This window comes from Mobula birostris, chromosome 14 (genome assembly GCF_030028105.1).
Source record: "Mobula birostris isolate sMobBir1 chromosome 14, sMobBir1.hap1, whole genome shotgun sequence".
NCBI lineage: Eukaryota > Metazoa > Chordata > Chondrichthyes > Myliobatiformes > Myliobatidae > Mobula > Mobula birostris.
The window spans coordinates 4,408,206-4,433,504 of record NC_092383.1 but is presented as its reverse complement, the minus strand read 5'-3'; the positions used below and the strand labels follow the sequence as shown (position 1 = coordinate 4,433,504).

Here is a 25,299-nt window from a genome sequence, read left to right as displayed (position 1 = left end):
AAGACAGGGAGTGTGACACAAAGGGATCTTGGACAAGGACAGGGAGTGTGATGAATAGGGATCTGGAACAAGAACAAGGGAGTGTGATGAATGGGGATCTGGAACAAGGACAGGGAGTGTGACTTATAGGGATCTGGAACAAGGACATGGAGTGTGATGAATCGAGATCTGGAACAAGGGCAGGGAGTGTGACACATGGGGATCAGGAACAAGGACAGCGAGTGCCATCCATAGGGATCTGGAACAAGGACAGGGAGTGTGATGAATAGGGATCTGAAATAAGAACAGGGATTATGATGAGTAGGGACCTGGAACAAGGACATTCAGTGTGATACATAGGGAACTGGAACAAGGACAGGGAGTGCGATGAATAGGGACCTGGAACAAGGAAAGAGTGCGTGACGAATAGGGATCTGGAACAAGGGCAGGGAGTGTGACACATAAGGATCTGGAACAAGAACAGGGAGTGTGATTTTTAGGGACCTGGAACAAGGACAGGGGATGTGACACATAGGGATCTGCAACAAGGACAGGGGGTGTGATGAATAAGGATCTGGAACAAGGACGGGGAGTGTGACACATGGGGATCAGGGACCAGGACAGCGAGTGCCATCCATAGGGATCTGGAGCAAAGACAGGGAGTGTGATGAATAGGGACCTGGAACAAGGACATGGAGTGTGACACATGGGGATCTGGAATAAGGACAGGGGGTGTGATGAATAAGGATCTGGAACAAGGACGGGGAGTGTGACACATAGGGATCTGGAACAAGGACAGGGAGTGTGATGAATAGGGATCTGGAACAAGAACAGGGAGTGTGATACATAGGGATCTGGAACAAGGACAGGGAGTGTTATGGATAGGGATCTGGAACAAGGGCAGGGAGTGTGACACATGGGGATCTGGAATAAGGACAGGGTGTGTGATGAATAAGGATCTGGAACAAGGACGGGGAGTGTGACACATAGGGATCTGGAACAAGGACGGAGTGTGATGAATAGGGATCTGGAACAAGAACAGGGAGTGTGATACATAGGGATCTGGAACAAGGACAGGGAGTGTTATGGATAGGGATCTGGAACAAGGGCAGGGAGTGTGACACATAGGGATCAGGTACAAAGCCAGCGAGTGCAATCCATAGGGATCAGGAACAAGGACGGGGAGTGTGACACATAGGAGCTGGAACAAGGACAGGGAGTGTGATGAATAGGGATCTGAAATAAGAACAGGGAGTGTGATGAGTAGGGACCTGGAACAAGGACATGGAGTGTGACACATAGGGATCTGGAACAAGGACAGGGGGTGTGACACATGGAGATCAGGAACCAGGACAGCGAGTGCCATCCATAGGGATCTGGAACAAGGACAGGGAGTGTGATGAATAGGGACCTGGAACAAGGACATGGAGTGTGACACATGGGGATCTGGAATAAGGACAGGGGGTGTGATGAATAGGGATCTGGAACAAGGACGGGGAGTGTGACACATAGGGATCTGGAACAAGAACAGGGAGTGTGACACATAGGGATCAGGAACAAGGACACGGAGTGTGAGGAATAGGGATCTGGAACAAGAACAGGGAGTATGATGGATATCGAGCTGGAACAAGGACAGGGAGTGTGATGAATAGCGATCTGGAACAAGAACAGGGAGTGTGATGAATGGGAATCTGGAAGAAGGACAAGGAGTGTGACACATAGGGATCTTGAACAAGGACAGGGAGTGTGATGAATAGAGATCTGGAACAAGGGCAGGGAGTGTGACAGATAGGGATCAGGAACAAGCACAGCGAGTGCAATCCATAGGGATCTGGAACAAGGACAGGGTGTGTGACACATAGGGATCTGGAACAAGGACAGGGAGTGTGACACATAGGGATCAGGAACAAGGACACGGAGTGTGAGGAATAGGGATCTGGAACAAGAACAGGGAGTATGATGGATATCGAGCTGGAACAAGGACAGGGAGTGTGATGAATAGCGATCTGGAACAAGAACAGGGAGTGTGATGAATGGGGATCTGGAAGAAGGACAAGGAGTGTGACACATAGGGATCTGGAACAAGAACAGGGAGTGTGATGAATGGGGATCTGGAAGAAGGACAGGGAGTGTGACACATAGGGATCTTGAACAAGGACAGGGAGTGTGACACATAGGGATCTGCAACAAGGACAGGGAGTGTGATACATAGGGATCTGGAACAAGGACAGGGAGTGTGATGAATGGGGATCTGGAACAAGAACAAGGGAGTGTGATGAATGGGGATCTAGAACAAGGACAGGGAGTGTGACTTATAGGGATCTGGATCAAGGACGGTTAGTGTGACACATAGGGATCCAGAATAAGGACAGGGAGTGCGATGAATAGGGATCTGGAACAAGGACTTGGAGTGTGACACATAGGGATCTGGAACAAGAACAGGGAGTGTGACACATAGGGATCTGGAACAAGGACATGGAGTGTGATGAATAGGGATCTGGAACAAGAACAGGGAGTGTGATGGATATCGATCTGGAACAAGGACAGGGAGTGTGATGAATAGGGATCTGGAACAAGAACAGGGAGTGTGATGAATGGGGATCTGGAAGAAAGACAGGGAGTGTGACACAAAGGGATCTTGAACAAGGACAGGGAGTGTAATGAATAGGGATCTGGAGCAAAGACAGGGAGTGTGATGAATAGGGATCTGGAACAAGAACAAGGGAGCGTGATGAATGGGGATCTGGAACAAGGACAAGGAGTGTGATGAATAGGGATCTGGAACTAGGACAGGGGGCGTGATGAATAGGGATCTGGATCAAGGACGGTTAGTGTGACACATAGGGATCCAGAATAAGGACAGGGAGTGCGATGAATAGGGATCTGGAACAAGGACAGGGAGTGTGATGAATCAGGATCTGGAACAAGGACAGAGAGTGTGACGAATAGGGATTGGAACAAGGACACGGAGTGTGACACATAGAAAAATAGAAAATAGGTGCAGGAGTAGGCCATTCGGCCCTTCAAGCCTGCACCGCCATTCATTATGATCATGGCTGATCATCCAACTCAGAACCCCGCCCCAGCCTTCCCTCCATACCCCCTGACCCCCGTAGCCACAAGGGCCATATCTAACTCCCTCTTAAATATAGCCAATGAACTGGCCTCAACTGTTTCCTGTGGCAGAGAATTCCACAGATTCACCACTCTCTGTGTGAAGAAGTTTTTCCTAATCTCAGTCCTAAAAGGCTTCCCCTCTATCCTCAAACTGTGGCCCCTCGTTCTGGACTTCCCCAACATCGGGAACAATCTTCCTGCATCTAGCCTGTCCAATCCCTTTAGGATCTTATACATTTCAATCAGATCCCCCCTCAATCTTCTAAATTCCAACGAGTACAAGCCCAGTTCATCCAGTCTTTCTTCATATGAAAGTCCTGCTATCTCAGGAATCAATGTGGTGAACCTTCTTTGTACTCCCTCTATGGCAAGGATGTCTTTCCTCAGATTAGGGGACCAAAACTGCACACAATACTCCAGGTGTGGTCTTACCAAGGCCTTGTACAACTGCAGTAGTACCTCCCTGCTCCTGTACTCGAATCCTCTCGCTATAAATGCCAGCATACCATTCGCCTTTTTCACCGCCTGCTGTACCTGCATGCCCACTTTCAATGACTGGTGTATAATGACACCCAGGTCTCGTTGCACCTCCCCTTTTCCTAATCGGCCACCATTCAGATAATAATCTGTTTTCCTATTTTTGCCACCAAAGTGGATAACTTCATATTTATCCACATTAAATTGCATCTGCCATGAACTTGCTCACTCACCCAACCTATCCAAGTCACCCTGCATCCTCTTAGCATCCTCCTCACAGCTAACACTGCCACCCAGCTTCGTGTCATCCGCAAGCTTGGAGATGCTGCATTTAATTCCCTCATCCAAGTCATTAATATATATTGTAAACAACTGGGGTCCCAGCACTGAGCCTTGCGGTACCCCACTAGTCACCGCCTGCCATTCTGAAAACACATAGGGATCTGGAACAAGGACAGAGAGTGTGATGGATAGGGATTGGAACAAGGACACGGAGTGTGATGAATAGGGATCTGGAACAAGGACAGGGAGTGTGACACATAAGGATCTGGAACAAGGACAGGGTGTGTGACACAGGGATCTGGAACAAGGACAGGGAGTGTGATGAATCGGGATCTGGAGCAAGGACAGAGTGTGATGAATAGGGATTGGAACAAGGACACGGAGTGTGACACATAGGGATCTGGAACAATGACAGGGAGTGTGACACATAGGGATCTGGAACAAGGACAGGGGGTGTGATGAATGGGGATCTGGAACAAGGACGGGGAGTGTGACACATAAGAATCTGGAACAAGGACAGGGAGTGTGACACATAGGGATCTGGAACAAGGACAGGGAGTGTGATGAATAGGGACCTGGAACTAGGACATGGAGTGTGACACATGGGGATCTGGAATAAGGATGGGGGGTGTGATGAATCGGGATCTGGAACAAGGACTTGGAGTGTGATACATAGGGATCTGGAACAAGGACAGGGAGTGTGATGAATGGGGATCTGGAAGAAAGACAGGGAGTGTGACACAAAGGGATCTTGGACAAGGACAGGGAGTGTGATGAATAGGGATCTGGAACAAGAACAAGGGAGTGTGATGAATGGGGATCTGGAACAAGGACAGGGAGTGTGACTTATAGGGATCTGGAACAAGGACATGGAGTGTGATGAATCGAGATCTGGAACAAGGGCAGGGAGTGTGACACATGGGGATCAGGAACAAGGACAGCGAGTGCCATCCATAGGGATCTGGAACAAGGACAGGGAGTGTGATGAATAGGGATCTGAAATAAGAACAGGGATTATGATGAGTAGGGACCTGGAACAAGGACATTCAGTGTGATACATAGGGAACTGGAACAAGGACAGGGAGTGCGATGAATAGGGACCTGGAACAAGGAAAGAGTGCGTGACGAATAGGGATCTGGAACAAGGGCAGGGAGTGTGACACATAAGGATCTGGAACAAGAACAGGGAGTGTGATTTTTAGGGACCTGGAACAAGGACAGGGGATGTGACACATAGGGATCTGCAACAAGGACAGGGGGTGTGATGAATAAGGATCTGGAACAAGGACGGGGAGTGTGACACATGGGGATCAGGGACCAGGACAGCGAGTGCCATCCATAGGGATCTGGAGCAAAGACAGGGAGTGTGATGAATAGGGACCTGGAACAAGGACATGGAGTGTGACACATGGGGATCTGGAATAAGGACAGGGGGTGTGATGAATAAGGATCTGGAACAAGGACGGGGAGTGTGACACATAGGGATCTGGAACAAGGACAGGGAGTGTGATGAATAGGGATCTGGAACAAGAACAGGGAGTGTGATACATAGGGATCTGGAACAAGGACAGGGAGTGTTATGGATAGGGATCTGGAACAAGGGCAGGGAGTGTGACACATGGGGATCTGGAATAAGGACAGGGTGTGTGATGAATAAGGATCTGGAACAAGGACGGGGAGTGTGACACATAGGGATCTGGAACAAGGACGGAGTGTGATGAATAGGGATCTGGAACAAGAACAGGGAGTGTGATACATAGGGATCTGGAACAAGGACAGGGAGTGTTATGGATAGGGATCTGGAACAAGGGCAGGGAGTGTGACACATAGGGATCAGGTACAAAGCCAGCGAGTGCAATCCATAGGGATCAGGAACAAGGACGGGGAGTGTGACACATAGGAGCTGGAACAAGGACAGGGAGTGTGATGAATAGGGATCTGAAATAAGAACAGGGAGTGTGATGAGTAGGGACCTGGAACAAGGACATGGAGTGTGACACATAGGGATCTGGAACAAGGACAGGGGGTGTGACACATGGAGATCAGGAACCAGGACAGCGAGTGCCATCCATAGGGATCTGGAACAAGGACAGGGAGTGTGATGAATAGGGACCTGGAACAAGGACATGGAGTGTGACACATGGGGATCTGGAATAAGGACAGGGGGTGTGATGAATAGGGATCTGGAACAAGGACGGGGAGTGTGACACATAGGGATCTGGAACAAGAACAGGGAGTGTGACACATAGGGATCAGGAACAAGGACACGGAGTGTGAGGAATAGGGATCTGGAACAAGAACAGGGAGTATGATGGATATCGAGCTGGAACAAGGACAGGGAGTGTGATGAATAGCGATCTGGAACAAGAACAGGGAGTGTGATGAATGGGAATCTGGAAGAAGGACAAGGAGTGTGACACATAGGGATCTTGAACAAGGACAGGGAGTGTGATGAATAGAGATCTGGAACAAGGGCAGGGAGTGTGACAGATAGGGATCAGGAACAAGCACAGCGAGTGCAATCCATAGGGATCTGGAACAAGGACAGGGTGTGTGACACATAGGGATCTGGAACAAGGACAGGGAGTGTGACACATAGGGATCAGGAACAAGGACACGGAGTGTGAGGAATAGGGATCTGGAACAAGAACAGGGAGTATGATGGATATCGAGCTGGAACAAGGACAGGGAGTGTGATGAATAGCGATCTGGAACAAGAACAGGGAGTGTGATGAATGGGGATCTGGAAGAAGGACAAGGAGTGTGACACATAGGGATCTGGAACAAGAACAGGGAGTGTGATGAATGGGGATCTGGAAGAAGGACAGGGAGTGTGACACATAGGGATCTTGAACAAGGACAGGGAGTGTGACACATAGGGATCTGCAACAAGGACAGGGAGTGTGATACATAGGGATCTGGAACAAGGACAGGGAGTGTGATGAATGGGGATCTGGAACAAGAACAAGGGAGTGTGATGAATGGGGATCTAGAACAAGGACAGGGAGTGTGACTTATAGGGATCTGGATCAAGGACGGTTAGTGTGACACATAGGGATCCAGAATAAGGACAGGGAGTGCGATGAATAGGGATCTGGAACAAGGACTTGGAGTGTGACACATAGGGATCTGGAACAAGAACAGGGAGTGTGACACATAGGGATCTGGAACAAGGACATGGAGTGTGATGAATAGGGATCTGGAACAAGAACAGGGAGTGTGATGGATATCGATCTGGAACAAGGACAGGGAGTGTGATGAATAGGGATCTGGAACAAGAACAGGGAGTGTGATGAATGGGGATCTGGAAGAAAGACAGGGAGTGTGACACAAAGGGATCTTGAACAAGGACAGGGAGTGTAATGAATAGGGATCTGGAGCAAAGACAGGGAGTGTGATGAATAGGGATCTGGAACAAGAACAAGGGAGCGTGATGAATGGGGATCTGGAACAAGGACAAGGAGTGTGATGAATAGGGATCTGGAACTAGGACAGGGGGCGTGATGAATAGGGATCTGGATCAAGGACGGTTAGTGTGACACATAGGGATCCAGAATAAGGACAGGGAGTGCGATGAATAGGGATCTGGAACAAGGACAGGGAGTGTGATGAATCAGGATCTGGAACAAGGACAGAGAGTGTGACGAATAGGGATTGGAACAAGGACACGGAGTGTGACACATAGAAAAATAGAAAATAGGTGCAGGAGTAGGCCATTCGGCCCTTCAAGCCTGCACCGCCATTCATTATGATCATGGCTGATCATCCAACTCAGAACCCCGCCCCAGCCTTCCCTCCATACCCCCTGACCCCCGTAGCCACAAGGGCCATATCTAACTCCCTCTTAAATATAGCCAATGAACTGGCCTCAACTGTTTCCTGTGGCAGAGAATTCCACAGATTCACCACTCTCTGTGTGAAGAAGTTTTTCCTAATCTCAGTCCTAAAAGGCTTCCCCTCTATCCTCAAACTGTGGCCCCTCGTTCTGGACTTCCCCAACATCGGGAACAATCTTCCTGCATCTAGCCTGTCCAATCCCTTTAGGATCTTATACATTTCAATCAGATCCCCCCTCAATCTTCTAAATTCCAACGAGTACAAGCCCAGTTCATCCAGTCTTTCTTCATATGAAAGTCCTGCTATCTCAGGAATCAATGTGGTGAACCTTCTTTGTACTCCCTCTATGGCAAGGATGTCTTTCCTCAGATTAGGGGACCAAAACTGCACACAATACTCCAGGTGTGGTCTTACCAAGGCCTTGTACAACTGCAGTAGTACCTCCCTGCTCCTGTACTCGAATCCTCTCGCTATAAATGCCAGCATACCATTCGCCTTTTTCACCGCCTGCTGTACCTGCATGCCCACTTTCAATGACTGGTGTATAATGACACCCAGGTCTCGTTGCACCTCCCCTTTTCCTAATCGGCCACCATTCAGATAATAATCTGTTTTCCTATTTTTGCCACCAAAGTGGATAACTTCATATTTATCCACATTAAATTGCATCTGCCATGAACTTGCTCACTCACCCAACCTATCCAAGTCACCCTGCATCCTCTTAGCATCCTCCTCACAGCTAACACTGCCACCCAGCTTCGTGTCATCCGCAAGCTTGGAGATGCTGCATTTAATTCCCTCATCCAAGTCATTAATATATATTGTAAACAACTGGGGTCCCAGCACTGAGCCTTGCGGTACCCCACTAGTCACCGCCTGCCATTCTGAAAACACATAGGGATCTGGAACAAGGACAGAGAGTGTGATGGATAGGGATTGGAACAAGGACACGGAGTGTGATGAATAGGGATCTGGAACAAGGACAGGGAGTGTGACACATAAGGATCTGGAACAAGGGCAGGAAGTGTGACACATAGGGATCTGGAACAAGGGTAGGGAGTGTGACACATAGGGATCTGGAACAAGGACAGGGAGTGTGACACATAGGCATCAGGTACAAGGACAGCGAGTGCAATCCGTAGGGATCTAGAACAAGGACAGGGAGTGTGATGAATACGGACCTGGAACAAGGAATTGGAGTGTGACACATTGGGATCTGGAACAAGGACAGAGAGTGTGACACATAGGGATCACGAACAAGAACAGGGAGTGCGATGCATAGGGACCTGGAACAAGGACGGGGTGTGACACATAGGGATCTGGAACAAGGACAGGGAGTGTGATGAATCGGGATCTGGAGCAAGGACAGAGTGTGATGAATAGGGATTGGAACAAGGACACGGATTGTGACACATAGGGATCTGGAACAATGACAGGGAGTGTGACACAGGGATCTGGAACAAGGACAGGGGGTGTGATGAATCGGGATCTGGAACAAGGACAGGGAGTGTGATGAATGGGGATCTGGAAGAAAGACGGAGTGTGACACAAAGGGATCTTGGACAAGGACAGGGAGTGTGATGAATAGGGATCTGGAACAAGAACAAGGGAGTGTGATGAATGGGGATCTGGAACAAGGACAGGGAGTGTGACTTATAGGGATCTGGAACAAGGACATGGAGTGTGATGAATCGAGATCTGGAACAAGGGCAGGGAGTGTGACACATGGGGATCAGGAACAAGGACAGCGAGTGCCATCCATAGGGATCTGGAACAAGGACAGGGAGTGTGATGAATAGGGATCTGAAATAAGAACAGGGATTATGATGAGTAGGGACCTGGAACAAGGACATTCAGTGTGATACATAGGGAACTGGAACAAGGACAGGGAGTGCGATGAATAGGGACCTGGAACAAGGAAAGAGTGCGTGACGAATAGGGATCTGGAACAAGGGCAGGGAGTGTGACACATAAGGATCTGGAACAAGAACAGGGAGTGTGATTTTTAGGGACCTGGAACAAGGACAGGGGATGTGACACATAGGGATCTGCAACAAGGACAGGGGGTGTGATGAATAGGGATCTGGAACAAGGGCAGGGAGGGCTGACGTTTACATGCCAGGCGGCACCTAATTAATTAGCTTGTTTATTTCGGCTTTTTTCTTAAAAATGTGCTGGGTGCGTCCTGGCTACTGCTGCGCCGCTGCATTCTATGTAATCCCAGTATCGGTCCGCGGCCCGGAGGTTGGGGACCACTGCCATAAAGTGATGCTAGGCACAGGAGAACATCAGGTGGCTGACAGAAAATGATAAAGTAGTGGAGGTTGGGGGTGTGGACGGGTGGTTTAGTGAGTGGAGGTGTTGATCAGCCTGACTGCTTGGGGGAAGTAACTGTTTTTGAGTCTGGTAGTCCTTTTGTGGATGCTACGTAGCCTCCTCCCTGATGGGAGTGGGACAAACAGTCCATGAGCAGGTTGTGTTGGATTCTCCATGATATAGCTGCCCTTTTTCTGGCACTATTCTGTATATACATTCTTCAGACCCAGAGAACAATTATTTTGATCTCCTTTACACCTGTGTACTGGAAATGACATTAAGCAATCTTGAATCTTGGAACTTACTGCATCTTCAGCGCATGAAGTGTTAAATACATCCCTAAATAAACACAACCGTACCCTTGAGTTGCTTCTCATTTCCTGCACTTAAACCGCTAAATTTATAGCAAACAGTAACTTGATTCAACAAGGGACTTGGGTTGTTTCACTTAAGGAATGGAAGGACTTTCATGGGCTCAAATGTGGATCCTCCGTATAGAAATAGCTTAATTTTAATTAGAACTTAGTTTGAGCAGAAGCCAACATGGTTGCTGCAAAAAAAAAGTCACAAAGAATAGTCCAGTATTATGAGAGGTTTATATTTAATTTTATGTGGGGGGGGGTGCTTTTTTTTTTACAGCTGACTGACCATGGGCACATATTCAACTGTAGTGTGTACTAGCTATACACTAAGTGGCAACTCCTGTACCTAATAAAGTGGCTGCTGAGTGTATGTTCATGGTCTTCTGCTGCTGTAGCCCATCCACTTCAAGGTTCAACGTGTTGTGTGTTCAGGGATGCTCTTCTGTGCACCACTGTTATGGTTATTTGAGTTACTGTTCCCTTCCTGTCAGCTTGAACCAGTCTGGCCATTCTCCTCTCACCCCCTCCCTCATTAACAAAGCATTTTTGCCCACAGAACTGCCACTCACTGGATGTTTTGTTTCTCACACTGTTCTCTGTAAACTCTTGAGACTGTTGTGTGTGAAAATCCCAGAAAATCAGCAGTTTCTGAGATCCTCAAGCCACCAGTCTGGCACCAACGATGGTTCCATAGTCAAAGTCACTACGATCACATTTCTTCCTCATTCTGATGTTTGGTCTGAACAACAACTGAACCTCTTTCGAGCATGTCTGCGTGCTTTGAGTTGCTTCCACATGATTGGCTGATGAGATTTTTATTAATGAGCAGGTGTACAGGTGTTACTAATAAAGTGGCTACTGAGTGTAGGTAAGGCATCAGTAAATGAAAAATGGTGCCAAGACACAGGGAGGCCAGTGACTGAAAAAGAGGTGGATGGTATCAGTAAACATGAGGAATTCTGCAAATGCTGAAAATTCAAGCAATACACATCAAAGTTGCTGGTGAACGCAGCAGGCCAGGCAGCATCTCTAGGAAGAGGTACAGTCGACGTTTTGGGCCGAGACCCTTTGTCAGGACTAGCTGAAGGAAGAGCTAGGAAGAGATTTGAAAGTGGGAGGGGGAGGGGGAGATCCAAAATGATAGGAGAAGACAGGAGGGGGAGGGATGGAGCCAAGAGTTGGACAATTGATTGGCAAAAGGGATATGAGAGGATCATGGGACAGGAGGCCAAGGGAGAAGGAGAAGGAGGAGGGGGGAAAAACCCAGAGGATGGGCAAGGGGTATAGTCAGAGGGACAGAGGGAGAAAAAGGAGAGAGAGAGAAAGAATGTGTGTATATGAATAACTAACGGATGGGGTACGAGGGGGAGGTGGGGCATTAGCGGAAGTTAGAGAAGTCAATGTTCATGCCATCAGGTTGGAGTCAATGTTCATGCCATCAGGTATCAGTGCTGTGTGATCTTAATGTTTGGGAAAGGCTGGTTCAAAAAATCCTATGTTGATGCAGTGCAGAATGGGGCTTTTCAATCAATCTTAAGACCATAAGACTAAGGAGCAGAATCAGGCCATTGAGCCCATCAAGTCTGCTCTGCCAGTCCACCGTGGTTGATTTATTATCCCTCTCAACCCCATTCTCCTGCTTTCTCCCCGTAACCTTTGACGCCCTTACTAATCAAGAACCAATCAACCTCCGCCCTGTGTAAGCCCAATGACTTGGCCTCCACAGCCGTCTGTGACAATGAATTGCACAGATTCACCAGGCTCTGGCTAAAGAAATTCCTCCTCATCTCTGTTCTAAAAGGACACCCCTCTACTCTGAGGCTGTGCTCTCTGATCTGAGACTCCATCATGACTGAAAACATCCTCTCCACATCCAATTTATCCAGACCTTTCAGTATTTGATAGGTTGCAATGAGATTCCTCTGTTATTGTTCTAAACTCCAGTGATTACAGGCTCAGAGCTGTCAACGCTCCTCATGTGCTAATCCTTTCATTCCCAGGATCATTCCTGTGAACCTCCTCTGGACCCTCTCCAATGCCAGCATATCTTTTCTTAGATAAGGGGCCCAAACAGACCGCACTTTGGTCAACCTGTCATTTAGTCCCTGCTCCCTTCTCTTCTCCATTTTTCCATTTTATCCAAACCATTTTAAAAGGATTCATTTTCATTATTTTTATCGCATGTACATTGAAATGTGGACCCGGCTGGTGGTGTAGTGGCATCAGCGTCGGACTTCGGGATGAAAGGTCCCAGGTTCGAATCCAGCCGGCTCCCCTGCATGCTTTCCATCCGTGCTGGGATACGAGCTGGTGATCTCTTTGGAAACTCACCCGGCAGAAGGCAATGGCAAACCAGTGCTGTAACTTGCCTCGTACACGATTCCTCACTACGTCAGAGAGGCGTGGAGGGAAATCGTCCTCTAACTGGAGAAACCCCAGATGCGACGTACCTTTCCTTTCCTTACATTGAAATGTACAGTGAAATGTGTGGTTTGCCTTAACAACCAACACATCTAAGGATGTGCTGGGGGGAGGCCTGCAAGGGTTGCCGTACATTACGGTACCAATATAGCATGCCCACAATATTCAGCAGGACAACACAGAATACAACAAGCAACAAAACAGCTCCCTTTCCTCGCTACCAACCACCCACACCCACCACCAGTCCTCCAGACCCCAGTAATCAGGCTTTGACTTCCAGGTTCCTTATTGACCACACAGACTTTGATCTTCGGTTTTGACCCCCAGGCTAGATGATGACGGGACCTCGAATTCCAGGCTCACCAATTCATTGGCCCTCATGCTCACGTGGACTTCCGATCCCATGACAGCCCGACATCCACAGGTGCCCTTCTTCATATATCCACATCACAGGCCTTTGAGTTCGGAGGGGAGTTGTAGACTCCAAATCTGCTTCCAGCACACTAACAAGCAGCTCATCTCCAATCACAACTATTTAAAAGTAGCTTTCTTACCTCAAACTGAGTTAAATTAGACGCTCCCTCTGGTATTGCCAACATTTCATTTCAGAATATTCTACATTTTTGGTTTAGATTCTTCCGAAGGTTTTTCCTTTAAATGTTGTAAGCAAAATTTGCGGGAAAACTTGGAGGCATTGAAAGCACTTATGAACTGGCCTTGTGAGGGAAATGGGTGGGCGACCTTTCAAGTTGAGACCCTTCATCTAGACCAGGGGCTTCCAAGCTGGAGTCCATAGACCCCTTGGTTAATGGTAGGAGCCCTTGGCATTAAAAAGGTCAGGAACCCCTGATCTAGACTGAAACAGTAGAGGGGAGATAGCCAGGATGGAGGGGAAGGGGTGGACCAAGATCCAGCAGGTGATAGGTGGATCCAGGTGAAGAGAAGGTGAGAGGTGAGAGGTGGATGGAGGAGGAGAAGGTGGAAATCATGACTGGGAGGTGACAGGTGGAGGATACTGAGTGCTGCAGATGATGGACTCCAGTAGAAGAAGAAAGTGGAGAATGGAATCAAATAAGGGAGGTGGGGAGGGCAGATTGGAACAGTGGTGGGGGGTGGGGGGGTTGAACCAGTGGGAGGAGCAGGTGAAAATGGCTGACTGGGGCTTCTGGTGAACATATGATGACCACTGCAGGAAGTAGTTCAATGAAAGGTTTAATGTATGAAAAACCTGTACTCACTGGGGTTTAAATGAATGATGGGAGATCTCATTGAAACCCAGCAAATATTGAAAGGCCCAATAGAGTAGACATAGAGAGCATGTTTTCAGTAGTGGGAGAATCAAGCCTCAGAATAGAAAGACATCCCCGTGGAATGGAGATAAGGAGGAATTTCTTTAGTCAGAGGTTGGTGAATCTATGGAATTTATTGCTATGGATAGCTGTGAAGGCCAGGTCATTGGTTGTATTTAAATTGGAGGTTGATAGGTTCTTGATTAATCAGGGCATCAGAGGTAACAGGGAGCAAACAGGAGAATTACTTTGAGAGGGAAAATATATCAGCTATGATTGAATGGTGGAGCAAACTCAACGGGCCGAATGGCCTGTTTCTGCCTGTGTCTTATGGAGTTGGTGCTGCTGACTCCGACTGAACAACGTCCTGAACAATCTGTCTCCAAGAGAGAAGAGTGGGGCAAACACCATCGAACTACAGACACCAGTGTGAGATCCTGCAGTCAGGACTATAGATTCCTTGCCAGCATGAATTAAGGTGGGCACAAGATTTCTTCTCATGTGTTCCTACTGCAACATCAGTGTGGCTTGCCTGGGTGTAACTCCCTCTCCTTACTCAGAAGATTGTGGATTGAAACCCAGCTGCTCGGGAGGCTCCAGAGCACAGGATTGTAAGAAGTTGCAGACAGCTGTAGACTCAGTCAGCTTCATCTTGGGCACAACGTCAGTGTGGCTTGCCTGAATGTAACTCCTGCTCCTTACTGAGACAATCTGACCACATCAGTGTGGATAACTTCACTCAGCTCAATCCCAGTGGCCACACATTTTAATTCCACGTCCCATTCCCATTCTGATATGTCTTTCCACGGTCTCCTAAAACCCAGGTACTCACCTCAACACTGAATTAACTCCACAACCTATGGACTCATTTTCAAGGACACTACAACTCATGTTCTCAGTATTATTTATTCAGTTTAATATTACTTGCACAATTTTTTGTCAGATTTTGTTATTTATAGTTTTTCATAAATTATTTATTTTCTTCTAAATACCTGCAAGAAAATTAATGGTCAGGTAGTATATGGTGAACATATTCTTTGCATTGATAATAAATTTACTTTGAACATTTTGACCTTTGAACTGGAATTTGAATGTAAATCACTGTTTGCTGACGCAGAGGGTGATCAGTATATGGACTGAGATGCTAGAGGAAGTGGTTGAGGCAGGGACATTAAGAACATTTAAAAGGTAGTTGGACAGATAGGTGAATAGGAAAGGAAGGATTTGACCTCGAGGCCGTAAGACCATAAGATATAGGAGCAGAATAAGGTCATTTGGCCCATTGAGTCTGCTCCACCATTTCATCATGACTGATCCAATTTTCCCCTCAGCCCCAGTCTCCAGCCTTTTCTCCATATCCCTTCATGCCCTGACCAATCAAGAATCTATCCACTTCTGCCTTAAATCTATATAAAGACTTGGCCTCCATGGTTGCCTGTGGCAAAGAATTCCACAGATTCACCACTCTCTGGCTAAAGGAATTCCTCTTCGTCGACATTCTAAAGAATGTCCCTCTATCCTGAGGCTGTATCCTCTGGTGTTAGTTTCTCCCACCATAGGAAACATCCTTCCCACCACCACTCTATTAAGGCCTTTCACCATTTGATAGGTTTCAATGAGGTTACCCCTCATTCTTCTGAAATCGAGTGAATATAGGCCCAGAGCCAACAAACGCTCTTCATATGACAAACCATTCAATCCTGGAATTAGTTTTGTGAACCTCCTTTGAACCCTCTCCATCTTCAGCACATCCTTCCAAAGATAAGGGGCCCAAAACTGCTCACAATACTCCAAGTGAGGTCTCACCAGTGCTTTATAAAGTCTCAACATTACATCCTTGCTTTTATATTTTAGTCCTTTTGAAATGAATGCTAACGTCACATTTGCTTTCCTCACCACAGACTCAACCTGTAAATTAACCTTTAGAGAATCCTGCACAATGACTCCCAAGTCCCTTTGCATCTCAGTTTTTTTTGTATTTTCTCCCCATTTAGAAAATAGTCAACCCTTTCATTTCTTATTCCAGATTGCATGAACATACACTTCCCAACACTATATTCCATTTGCTACGCACATTCAAATACAACACCTTCAGCTGTATTCACCCTTTATTGATTCTGTCCACATTTTACGATGCAACTCATCCTGTTGACTTGCAATTTTGCCCGATCAACAGCCTCTCCTCACTACACATTGCCTCTGTTTGTAAACCAGCTACCTCATCTTCAGCACTATCATTCCGGCTCCCATCCCCCTGCCAGATTAGTTTAAATCCTCCTGAATTTGGGCCAGACATGGTACATGGGATTAACTTAGATGGGTATCTTGGTGGGGGTGACCCATCTGGGCCAAAGGGCTTGTTGCTCTCTGTAAGACGCTAAACATTCTGCCTTGCTAATAGATATTGTATGCTTTCCTCCAATCACCTTAAAATTATGCCCTGTCATATCACCTATTTCTGTCCTGGGAAAATGTCTCTGGCTGCCCACTCAATCAATGCTTCTCACCCTAGAGCAGGGGTTCCTAACCTTTTTTATGCCATGGACCAATATCATTAAGCAAGGGGTCTGTGGACCGAAGGTTGGGGACCCCTGTCTTAGAGGGATGATAAATCAGCCAAGTTGGAATTGTGGAGCAGGGATGGTGGCCTAATTCTGCTCCTGTGTCTCATGGTCCTATCTGCGCTTTTTCTTTCCTGAAGTGGACAGTAGAGATCTTCACTGTAACTCTGCAATATTTACTTCTTAACCAACAGGACTAAAAAGAAAATTAGAGGTGTAGGATCTTGCTGTGCATCTTGCATTCTAGGACTGATAACTCTTCCAAAGTACTTCATTGGCTACAAAGCTGATTGGAACATTGTGGTGTTGTGCATGTGACGTAGAAATGCAAGTTCTGTGCTGAAGATCCTGTGTGGAATCAGCTTGATGTTGACAGATTACTGCCGCTATTTATAGCCTGAAACTTGTGGCTGTATTTTATTCCCTTTCATCATTTATGGTTGAAACAGTTCATGATTTCTTCATTTCTGTCGTGCTGAGGGAGTGAAGATTATCTGCCCAACTTTTGCTTTAACATAAGTAGAACTTACTGCTGGCTGCCTCTGCCACAGGCTGTAGTTTGTGAACCAATTATGGCTTCAACAGAACTCTGAGAATGTTATTGAACTGAGTCCAGATGCAGTGCGTCTTCAGAGCCAACAAAACTGGCCTTGTGTTTACATCAGGCTGACACCTGCCCTCTTCCTTGTGAAAGTAATTGGACATGATGATTCACAGTACAGTAGTAGAGACAATTGTTATGTCCTACTGAGAACTTTGACCTCAGCACATAATCAAAATTCAAAGTAAATTTGATATTAAAGTCCGTATGTGTCACAATGCACTACTCTAAGTTTCATTTTCTTGTGGGCATTCACTTTAGAATCAGATTTAGTATTACTGGCATATGTTGTGAAGTTTGTTGTTTTGCAGTAGCAGTACATTGTAATACATAATAAAACCTGTAAATTACAGTTAGAATTGTGTGTGTGTGTGTGTGTGTGTGTGTGTGTGTATAAAAGTTAAATTAAGTAGTGCAAAAAGGGAGGAAAAAAAAGTGAGGTAGTGTTAAAGGGTTCAATGCCCATTCAAAAATCAGATGACATGGGGGAAAAAGATGTTCCTGAATTGTTGGGTGTGTGCTTTCAGGCTCCTGAACCTCCTCCCTGATGGTAGCAATGAGAAGAGGGCACGTCCTGGGTGATGGGAGTCCTTAATGATGGATGCCAACTTTCTGAGGCGTTAGTCCTTGAAGGTGTCCTGGATGCTGGGGAGGCGAGTGCCCATGATGGAGCTGACTGAGGTCACAACTTTCTGCAGCTTTTTTCGGTCCCATGCAGTGACCCCCCACCCCCCCAATACCAGATGGTGATATGTGGGATTCCTCTGGGTGGTCTGGTTTCCTCCCAAGTTTCAAAGATGCACGGGTTAGGATTAGTAAGTTGTGGGCATGCTCATTTGGTGCCGAAAGCATGGTGGCGTGGTCACTTGAGGGCTGCCCCCAGTGCAGTGTTCAGACTGTGTTGGTCGATGATGCAAAGACACGTTTCACTGTATGTCCTGATGTTTCAATGTACACGTTGTAAATAAAGCTCATTTTTGCATTGTTTGGAAAACTTTGTTGGTGGGGTGATTTCCCATGTACAAAATAGTTCCCAAATTGACTGCTTCCTCTTTTATTCAGGATGCCTTGAAAGAATTCCACCCCAGTTCCTTCGCACTTAAAGCTTGTTAAGACCACCTTGTATTGAAGGCTGAATTGTAAACATTCACCTTTCAATACCCATCAGGTGCGTAGTCTAAATCCCGTGGTGTCAACAATGAGGCATGTATCCCAGGAAGTCCCAGAGCACCAAGTATTGCTGCCTTGCCCCAAGGTGGGAAGGTTAGCCCAGTATTTTAAATTCCTTCCTGCAGGCAAAAGGTGTCTGCTAAAGACTGATTTGAACTCTGTGTTTTGTAACTTGACCACAGAGTAAATTGATAGGATGTTGCCAGGTTTGGAGGACCTGGAGTCTTACGGAAGGATTGAATAGGTTAGGACTTTATTCCTTAGAACATAGAGGATTGAAAGGAGATTTGATTGAGGTATGGAAAATTATGAGAGGGATAGATAGGGTAAATGCAAGCAGGCTTTTTCCACTGAGATTAGAAAATATGCAGATGCTGGACATCCAAAGCAACACACACAAAATGCTGGAGGAACTCAACAGGTCAGGCAGCATCTATGGAGGGGAATAAGTTGTTGATGTTCCAGGTTGAGCCCTGATGAAGGTCCTTGACCAGAAACGTCGACTGTTTATTCTCTGTTGATGGTGCCTGACCTCCTGAGTTGCCCCAGTAACACCTGGCTGAACAACACTGGGAACAAAGAGGGGTCTGTATTTCTCTGCAGGGAGTCCCTGGTTTACCCAGACCGATTAGTGGACACCCACATATACAAGCAAGCTCTTGTAATATTATAAAATTCAGGAGTTCAACATATTTACATTGGTTCATTTCTATGAACATCTATGAAAGAGTAAACAGTCGACATTTCGGGCCGAAACCCTTTATCAGTGGTGCATGCAAGTTTGATTTCAAAGTTTGAATAAGTCAACTGTTTACTCTTTTCCATAGTTGCTGCCTGGCCTGCTGAGTCTTCTAGTATTTTGTGTGTGTTGCTTTTTCCATTGAGGTCAGGTGGGACTACAATGAGAGGTCATGGGTTAAGGGTGAAAGGTGAAAGGTTGAAGGGGAACTTTAGAGGAAACTTCTTCACTCAGAGGGTGGTAAGAGCCGTTCAGTGTTGCGTTGCTAATCATTGTAGGCTGCAGAACCATTCTTGGCTGAAGTGCTGAGTCCGTATTGATCACACCAATCAAACCGCTCAAAAACAACAAAAAAACCAGTAACCTGAATCCAGATAAACATGCATCATGAATCTTGAAGTCCCCCAAAATAAGTCCACAGCCTCACCAATCAGTCCTTGCAACATGGAACCCAAGGCTCCTGCACTTTCCTCTGACAGCAACAAGCGAGAGGGAAAGGAAGACCGGCCAAACACAGGCAGGCGGTACCGAACACCCGCCAGTGCTCTGCTGATGTCCTTGGCGATTTCAACCTTGCTGGGTGCCTCAATCAGAGAGAAGCGGTGGAGTCGATCATAGGCTCATCCCCAGGCTCCAGGATTCCAGGCCGCACACTCTGCATCAAGCCTCACTGATCTCCCTCGAAGACAGCAAAGCGCCAGATCGCTCATTCGGCCCACAAACACACTGTCAATATGCAAGTCACAGGTTCCAATCTCAGCAGCTTTGTCGTAGAAACATACTTGAAAGAAGAAGATGAGGTAAAAGAAGTAGTTTTATGAACTGTCGGCAGGACTTCGCCATTGGTCATGTTGCTCGCTGGTGCCATCTAGTCAATTTGAACTCTGTTAGTGTATTTTACCTCGCGATAGACTGGTGTCCTATCCGGAGGGAGTCTCATACTCTCAGTCGCTTCACGCCACAGAAACCAGCATAAGCACCGGCCTGATGGGCCACAATGCTCGGGACAGACTTTGACTTAGTGTAGTTTAACTTGCTGCAAGCGATTGGAAACTAAGCCTCCACGGCAAAGAGAGATGGGTTTGTGGGGAAAACATGGTCACTGTGTTGGCTTCAAGGACGGTTCTTAAAGGGGAGGCAAGGATGAGTGACTTAATGAGGGAACTGGATGAGGCTCATTCCTCTGCTGGAGAATCTGGAGTTCAGGGGATAAGGACAACACGGTAGCGTAGTGGTCAGCACAACGCTTTACAGTAACCATTGACCTGGGTGCAAATCCTGTCGCTGTCTGGAAGGAGTTTGTACGTTCTCCCTGTGACCGTGTGGGCTTCCTCCCACAGTGCAAAGAGGTACTGGTTGGTAGGTTAATTGGTCATTGTAAACTGACCTGTGATTAGGTTACCGTTAAGCTGGGGGGTGCTGGGCATTGTGGCTTGAAGGGCAGGAGGGTCCCACTCTGCACTGTGTCTCAATCAATCAATGAATACATTTATAAAAACAGAGGGCTGTGTAGGAAGGAAGGGTCAGATTGATCTGAGAGTAGGTTAAAAGGCCGGTCCCACACTGTGGACTGAACACCTGTACTGTGCTGTGACATTCTATGCAGAGTATCTTGCATATAAGGATGAAACTTTCCCCCTTAGTTCCCCCATTAGTGGGTAAATGGTCAGCAACTGAATAAGTTATGTTAATTAAAAAAGTAAACCGAGTTTTTGACAAACTGCGGTTAGTGTGGATGGTGTCTATAAAAATATAGTTCTCTATACTGAGGATTTATTGGGCATTGCTTCAATACAGTATTGACCAAAGGGTCACTGGTCTAACAGAGAAGGTTGTCACACCAAGAGAGCAATGTGTTTTCCATGTTCTATAATTTCAGGAACAGGATTTGCCCCCCGGGAACAAAATGAGTTCATTCCGAGCCTCTGGAATTCTCAATGGCTAATATTTATTCAGGGCTAATATTGATTAAGTTGCTGGGCACCAGGATAATTGAGGGATAAGTGGATCTGGTGGCAAAGCAGACGAAGGGTAGAAATCCAGTCTTATCAAATGGCCAAGTGGCTCTACTTCTTTCCCTTCGGAGAAACGAGTAAGGGTTTCTTTGTCTCGTCGTTATCTTGAGGCTCTGAGTGTCTTCAAGATACAGTACTGTGTTGGCTGAGAATGTCATGGGCTGTGCTGTAGGTGACACGCCAGACTACATAAACACACAGAGCACTGACGCTGGATGAAACTGAGCCGCACAGTAAGTCTTTTCAGCTCCGTGCGGAGGGAACATTGCACTCAGAGAGATGTTGTATTGTACCTGATCCATCAAGTTGTTTTGCTGATGTTAAGTCAGGTGAGATTCTGCAGATGTTAGAAACCTTGTGCAACACACACACAGAAGCTGAGAGTCACAGTCAGAATCTGTTTCATTATCACTGATATGTCATGAAATTTGTTGCTTTGAGGTAGCAGTGCAGTGCATTACCTAATAATAAAACTAAATTACATGAGAAATAAAAATTGAAATTAAATGAAGTAATTAGTGCAAAAACAGAGTGAAAGTAGTGAGGTAGTGTTCATGGGTTCATTCTCCATTCAGAAAGTAGTGAGGTAGTGTTCATGGGTTCATTGTCCATTCAGAAAGTAGTGAGGTAGTGTACATGGGTTCATTGTCCATTCAGAAAGTAGTGAGGTAGTCTTCATGGGTTCATTGTCCATTCCAGAAGGGAAGAAACTGTTTCTGAATGGTTGAGTGTGTGTCCTTAGGCTCCTGTACCTCCTCCCTGATGGCAGCAGTGAGTAGAAGGCATGTCCTGGGTGATGGGGGTTCTTAATGATGGATGTTACCTTTTTGAGGCATCACCTTTTGAAGGTGCGGGGGAGGCTAGTGCCGGTGATGGAGCTGGCTGAGTTTACAACTTTCTGCGGCATCTTTTGGTCCTATGCAGAGCGCGCCCCCCCCCCCCCATACCAGACGGTGATGCAGTATCTGTAGAGATTTGTGAGTGTTTGCCAAATCTCCTCAAGCATCAATATATTAATATCAATATATAGCATCAATATCAATATATATTGCATCAATATATTGGGCCTCAGGAGGGATCCCAAGAGAAGCTGACACCCAGGAACTTGAAATTGCTCATTCTTTCCACTGCTGATCCCTCGATGAGGGCTGATGTGTGTTCCCTAACTTCCACTTCCTGAAATCCACTACCAGTTCCTGGCTCTTACTGATGTTGAGTACAAAGTTGTTGTGACACCACTCTACCAGCGGATCTGTCTCATTCCTGTACGCCACCTTGTCCAGCTTGATTGGTTGCTCCAGTATTTTGTGTGTTTTGCTGATAGAAGAGCCCTTGCTCTGTGAGACGAAGAACGCTGGAATCTTTGGTGTCAACTGTTCTCAGCCAACACAATAGACACATGAAATTACTGGAGCGTACCGGTATGCTTCACACTTTACAGCACCATCGATTGCGATCATGAGCTCAATTCTCTCCACTATCTTTAAGCAGTTTGTACGTTTTCCCCGTGACTGCGTGGAATTCCTCCGGGTGCTCTGGTTCCCTCCCAGTCTCCCAAGACGTACGGATTAGGGTTAGTAAGCCCAACCCTAATGCAGTATTGCTACCGGAAGTGTGGTGACACTTACGGGCTGACCGCAGCACAATCCAGATTAGTGTTATTTGTCACATGTACATCGAAACATACCGTGAAATATGTCGTTTTGCATCAAATCATATCAGCAAGGATTCAAATCAGCCTGCAAGTTCACGATGCTTCCAGCATCAACTTAGCACGCCCACAACTCACTAACCGTAACCATACTTTGCTTGAAGGTAGTATCCTCGGAATGTGCAGGTCGTTGACTTAAAGACGATGGATTTCATTGTACTTTCCAATAGTTCAATCTAATATCCCAGAGAAATGTATGTAATATACAACCTGACATTCTTGTTCTTTGCAGACATCCACGAAAACAGATGTATACCCAAAGAATGAGTGACAGTAAAAAATGTTAGAACCTCAAAACTTCCCCTACTCCCCCTCCCACACACCAGCAGCAGCAAAGCATCCACCCTTCCCTCCCTCACTTACTTCAGCAAAAAAAAGCATCATGACCCTCTACCCACCAAGCAGGGGATAGAAAAGCCCCCAAGAAAGACCACGATCTGCAGTACAACAAATGCTAACTGTTCACCCCAACAATTCAACATACTGCAAGCTCTCCCTCTCTCTCTTCCCAGTAAAGGGACAGAGAGGCGTCGCCCTTTCCCAATGTATATTTGACAAATAAAGCTAAGCAAATCAATTATTGATGTGGTCACTGTGGTTCAACTACCCTTCTTACACGTCCCACCTGTGTGTGAGTGTGGGCTGTAACAAGAAATACTCTTACCGGAGGCTCCACAGCACACCACGCTGGAGGGAGGCTGTTCACCTGCACGGAATTTACTCACTCAACCTACCATGGAGAGTCACTGGTGCATTCACATCTGCTGCCAGTGTGGGGAGACATTTACTCAGGCAACCAACGTGCTGGCATACCAGCGTGTTCACACTGGGGAGAGGCCACTCTCCTCATCCCAGTATGGGAAGGGCCACACCTTTTGTCTTCCAGTTTGCCGAAACACCAGCAAATTCACACCAAGGAGAAAGTTTGCCTGTGTGTTGGAGGGAGGGACGGGGTTCTGTTTTGTTGTTTCCTCTGTTGTTCTGTTGAACATTGTCGGCATGCTGTGTTGGCACTGGAATGCCTGCTGATACTTGAGGGCAACCCTCAGCACATCCTTAGGCTCTAGAACGTAGAAGAGTACGCACACATTACCACGATGTGTACCGACTTTTAACTGACTCGAAGATCAGTCTAACCTTTACCTCCCACATAACCCTCTATTTCTCTACCATCCATGTGTCTAAGGGTTTCTTTTTTTTTGCTGTGTGCCTGGCCTGTGTGCGTGTGAGTCTGTGCGTGCGCGTCTGTGCATCTGCGTGTCTGTGCGTGCGTCTGTGATGATGGATTTTTCATGGCTTTTTTACAAGGTGCGGAGCGAGAGAGAGAGACTGTGTGGCGTGCCACTCCTCACCTATGTTCCCTCTAAGCTGTGCGCATGTGCGCACGCACACATTTTTCATCCAGCGCACAAAGGAAATTAATGTGCGCACAAAAGGTTAGTTACCTAAAAGAATGTAGTAATTAATAATTACAGTTATTGAAATGCCAAAGACAGGAGAGAGAAAAATAACTGAGTGACTTAAATATGTATGTTATTTTGTTGTTATTCCGTGCAGTTTTATGTCAAATATTTTGTAAATCTATATAAACTGTCCCATGTGTGCATTCAGTGCACACATACTTTTGTCACAGGAAAAAAATTTGCACAACGTAAGATTTTTGCGCACACTGACTACTAAAAATTAGGGGGAACATTGCTCCTCACACAGACATTTTTCGCAGTATTTTCCCTTTGTTTTACGAGGTTGAGTTGGGATCTCAACACTCAACCCTGCACGGAGGGAAAACGTACTCGGGGATGGACCCGACTAGTTTTGAACCCGGGAACCTCCACTCCCAGGTCCGGTGCTGGTGTCGTTGCGCCACCAGCCAGCCCAGTCATGTGTCTAAGAGTTTCTTAATTGCATTTTTAGTGTGTGCTTGCTTGTATTTTTATATAATCATGTATACACATGTCACTGTTCAGTGAATTTTCCAGCAATTGTAGTACAGTTACTTCAGTCCAGAACGCTGTTTGCTTGCGGTTATTGTTTGCATGAGGTGTTTTCTTTTTCTCTGCAATTTGGGTGTTCGACAGTTTTCTTTCTGTAGTGGGTTCTTTCGGGTTTCTTTGTTTCGTGGCTGCCTGGAAGGAGATGAATCTCAAGGTTGTTTAACTATTATTGTTGGGGGGCGTCACGTGATGACGTGGGATTGAGACGTGTAAATCCAGCTCTCCCGCAACAAATCAGTAAAGTATCATTTAAACAAAACAAAGTTAGTAAATATTTTCTGAAAACTATTTATAAACTTTGTAAGACTACTTTACGATATGCCTCCTAAACCGCAACAAAAGAAGTCTGCTGTTGCGAAGCAGCCGCGAGAGGGGAAGAAAAAAGGGCCTACTGCAACGATGGAGCCTCGGACTCAGGTTGGATCTCC

General features: G+C 46.5%; 1 protein-coding gene across 2 annotated transcripts in view; it reads left to right on the top strand.

The window, feature by feature from the left end:
- LOC140209663 (A disintegrin and metalloproteinase with thrombospondin motifs 7) overlaps positions 1 to 25,299 on the top strand; it is a 248,372-nt gene that overhangs the window by 30,020 nt on the left and 193,053 nt on the right. Inside the window, exon 1 of one of the 2 annotated variants that reach the window (XM_072278012.1) lies at positions 24,218 to 24,313. The exons of the other annotated variant lie outside the window; for it this stretch is intronic. Coding sequence (XP_072134113.1) covers positions 24,254 to 24,313 — 60 coding nt within the window. The 5' untranslated portion in view covers positions 24,218 to 24,253. Of the gene's footprint in view, positions 1 to 24,217; positions 24,314 to 25,299 lie in introns of those variants that run through there. 2 annotated transcript variants of the gene reach the window in all.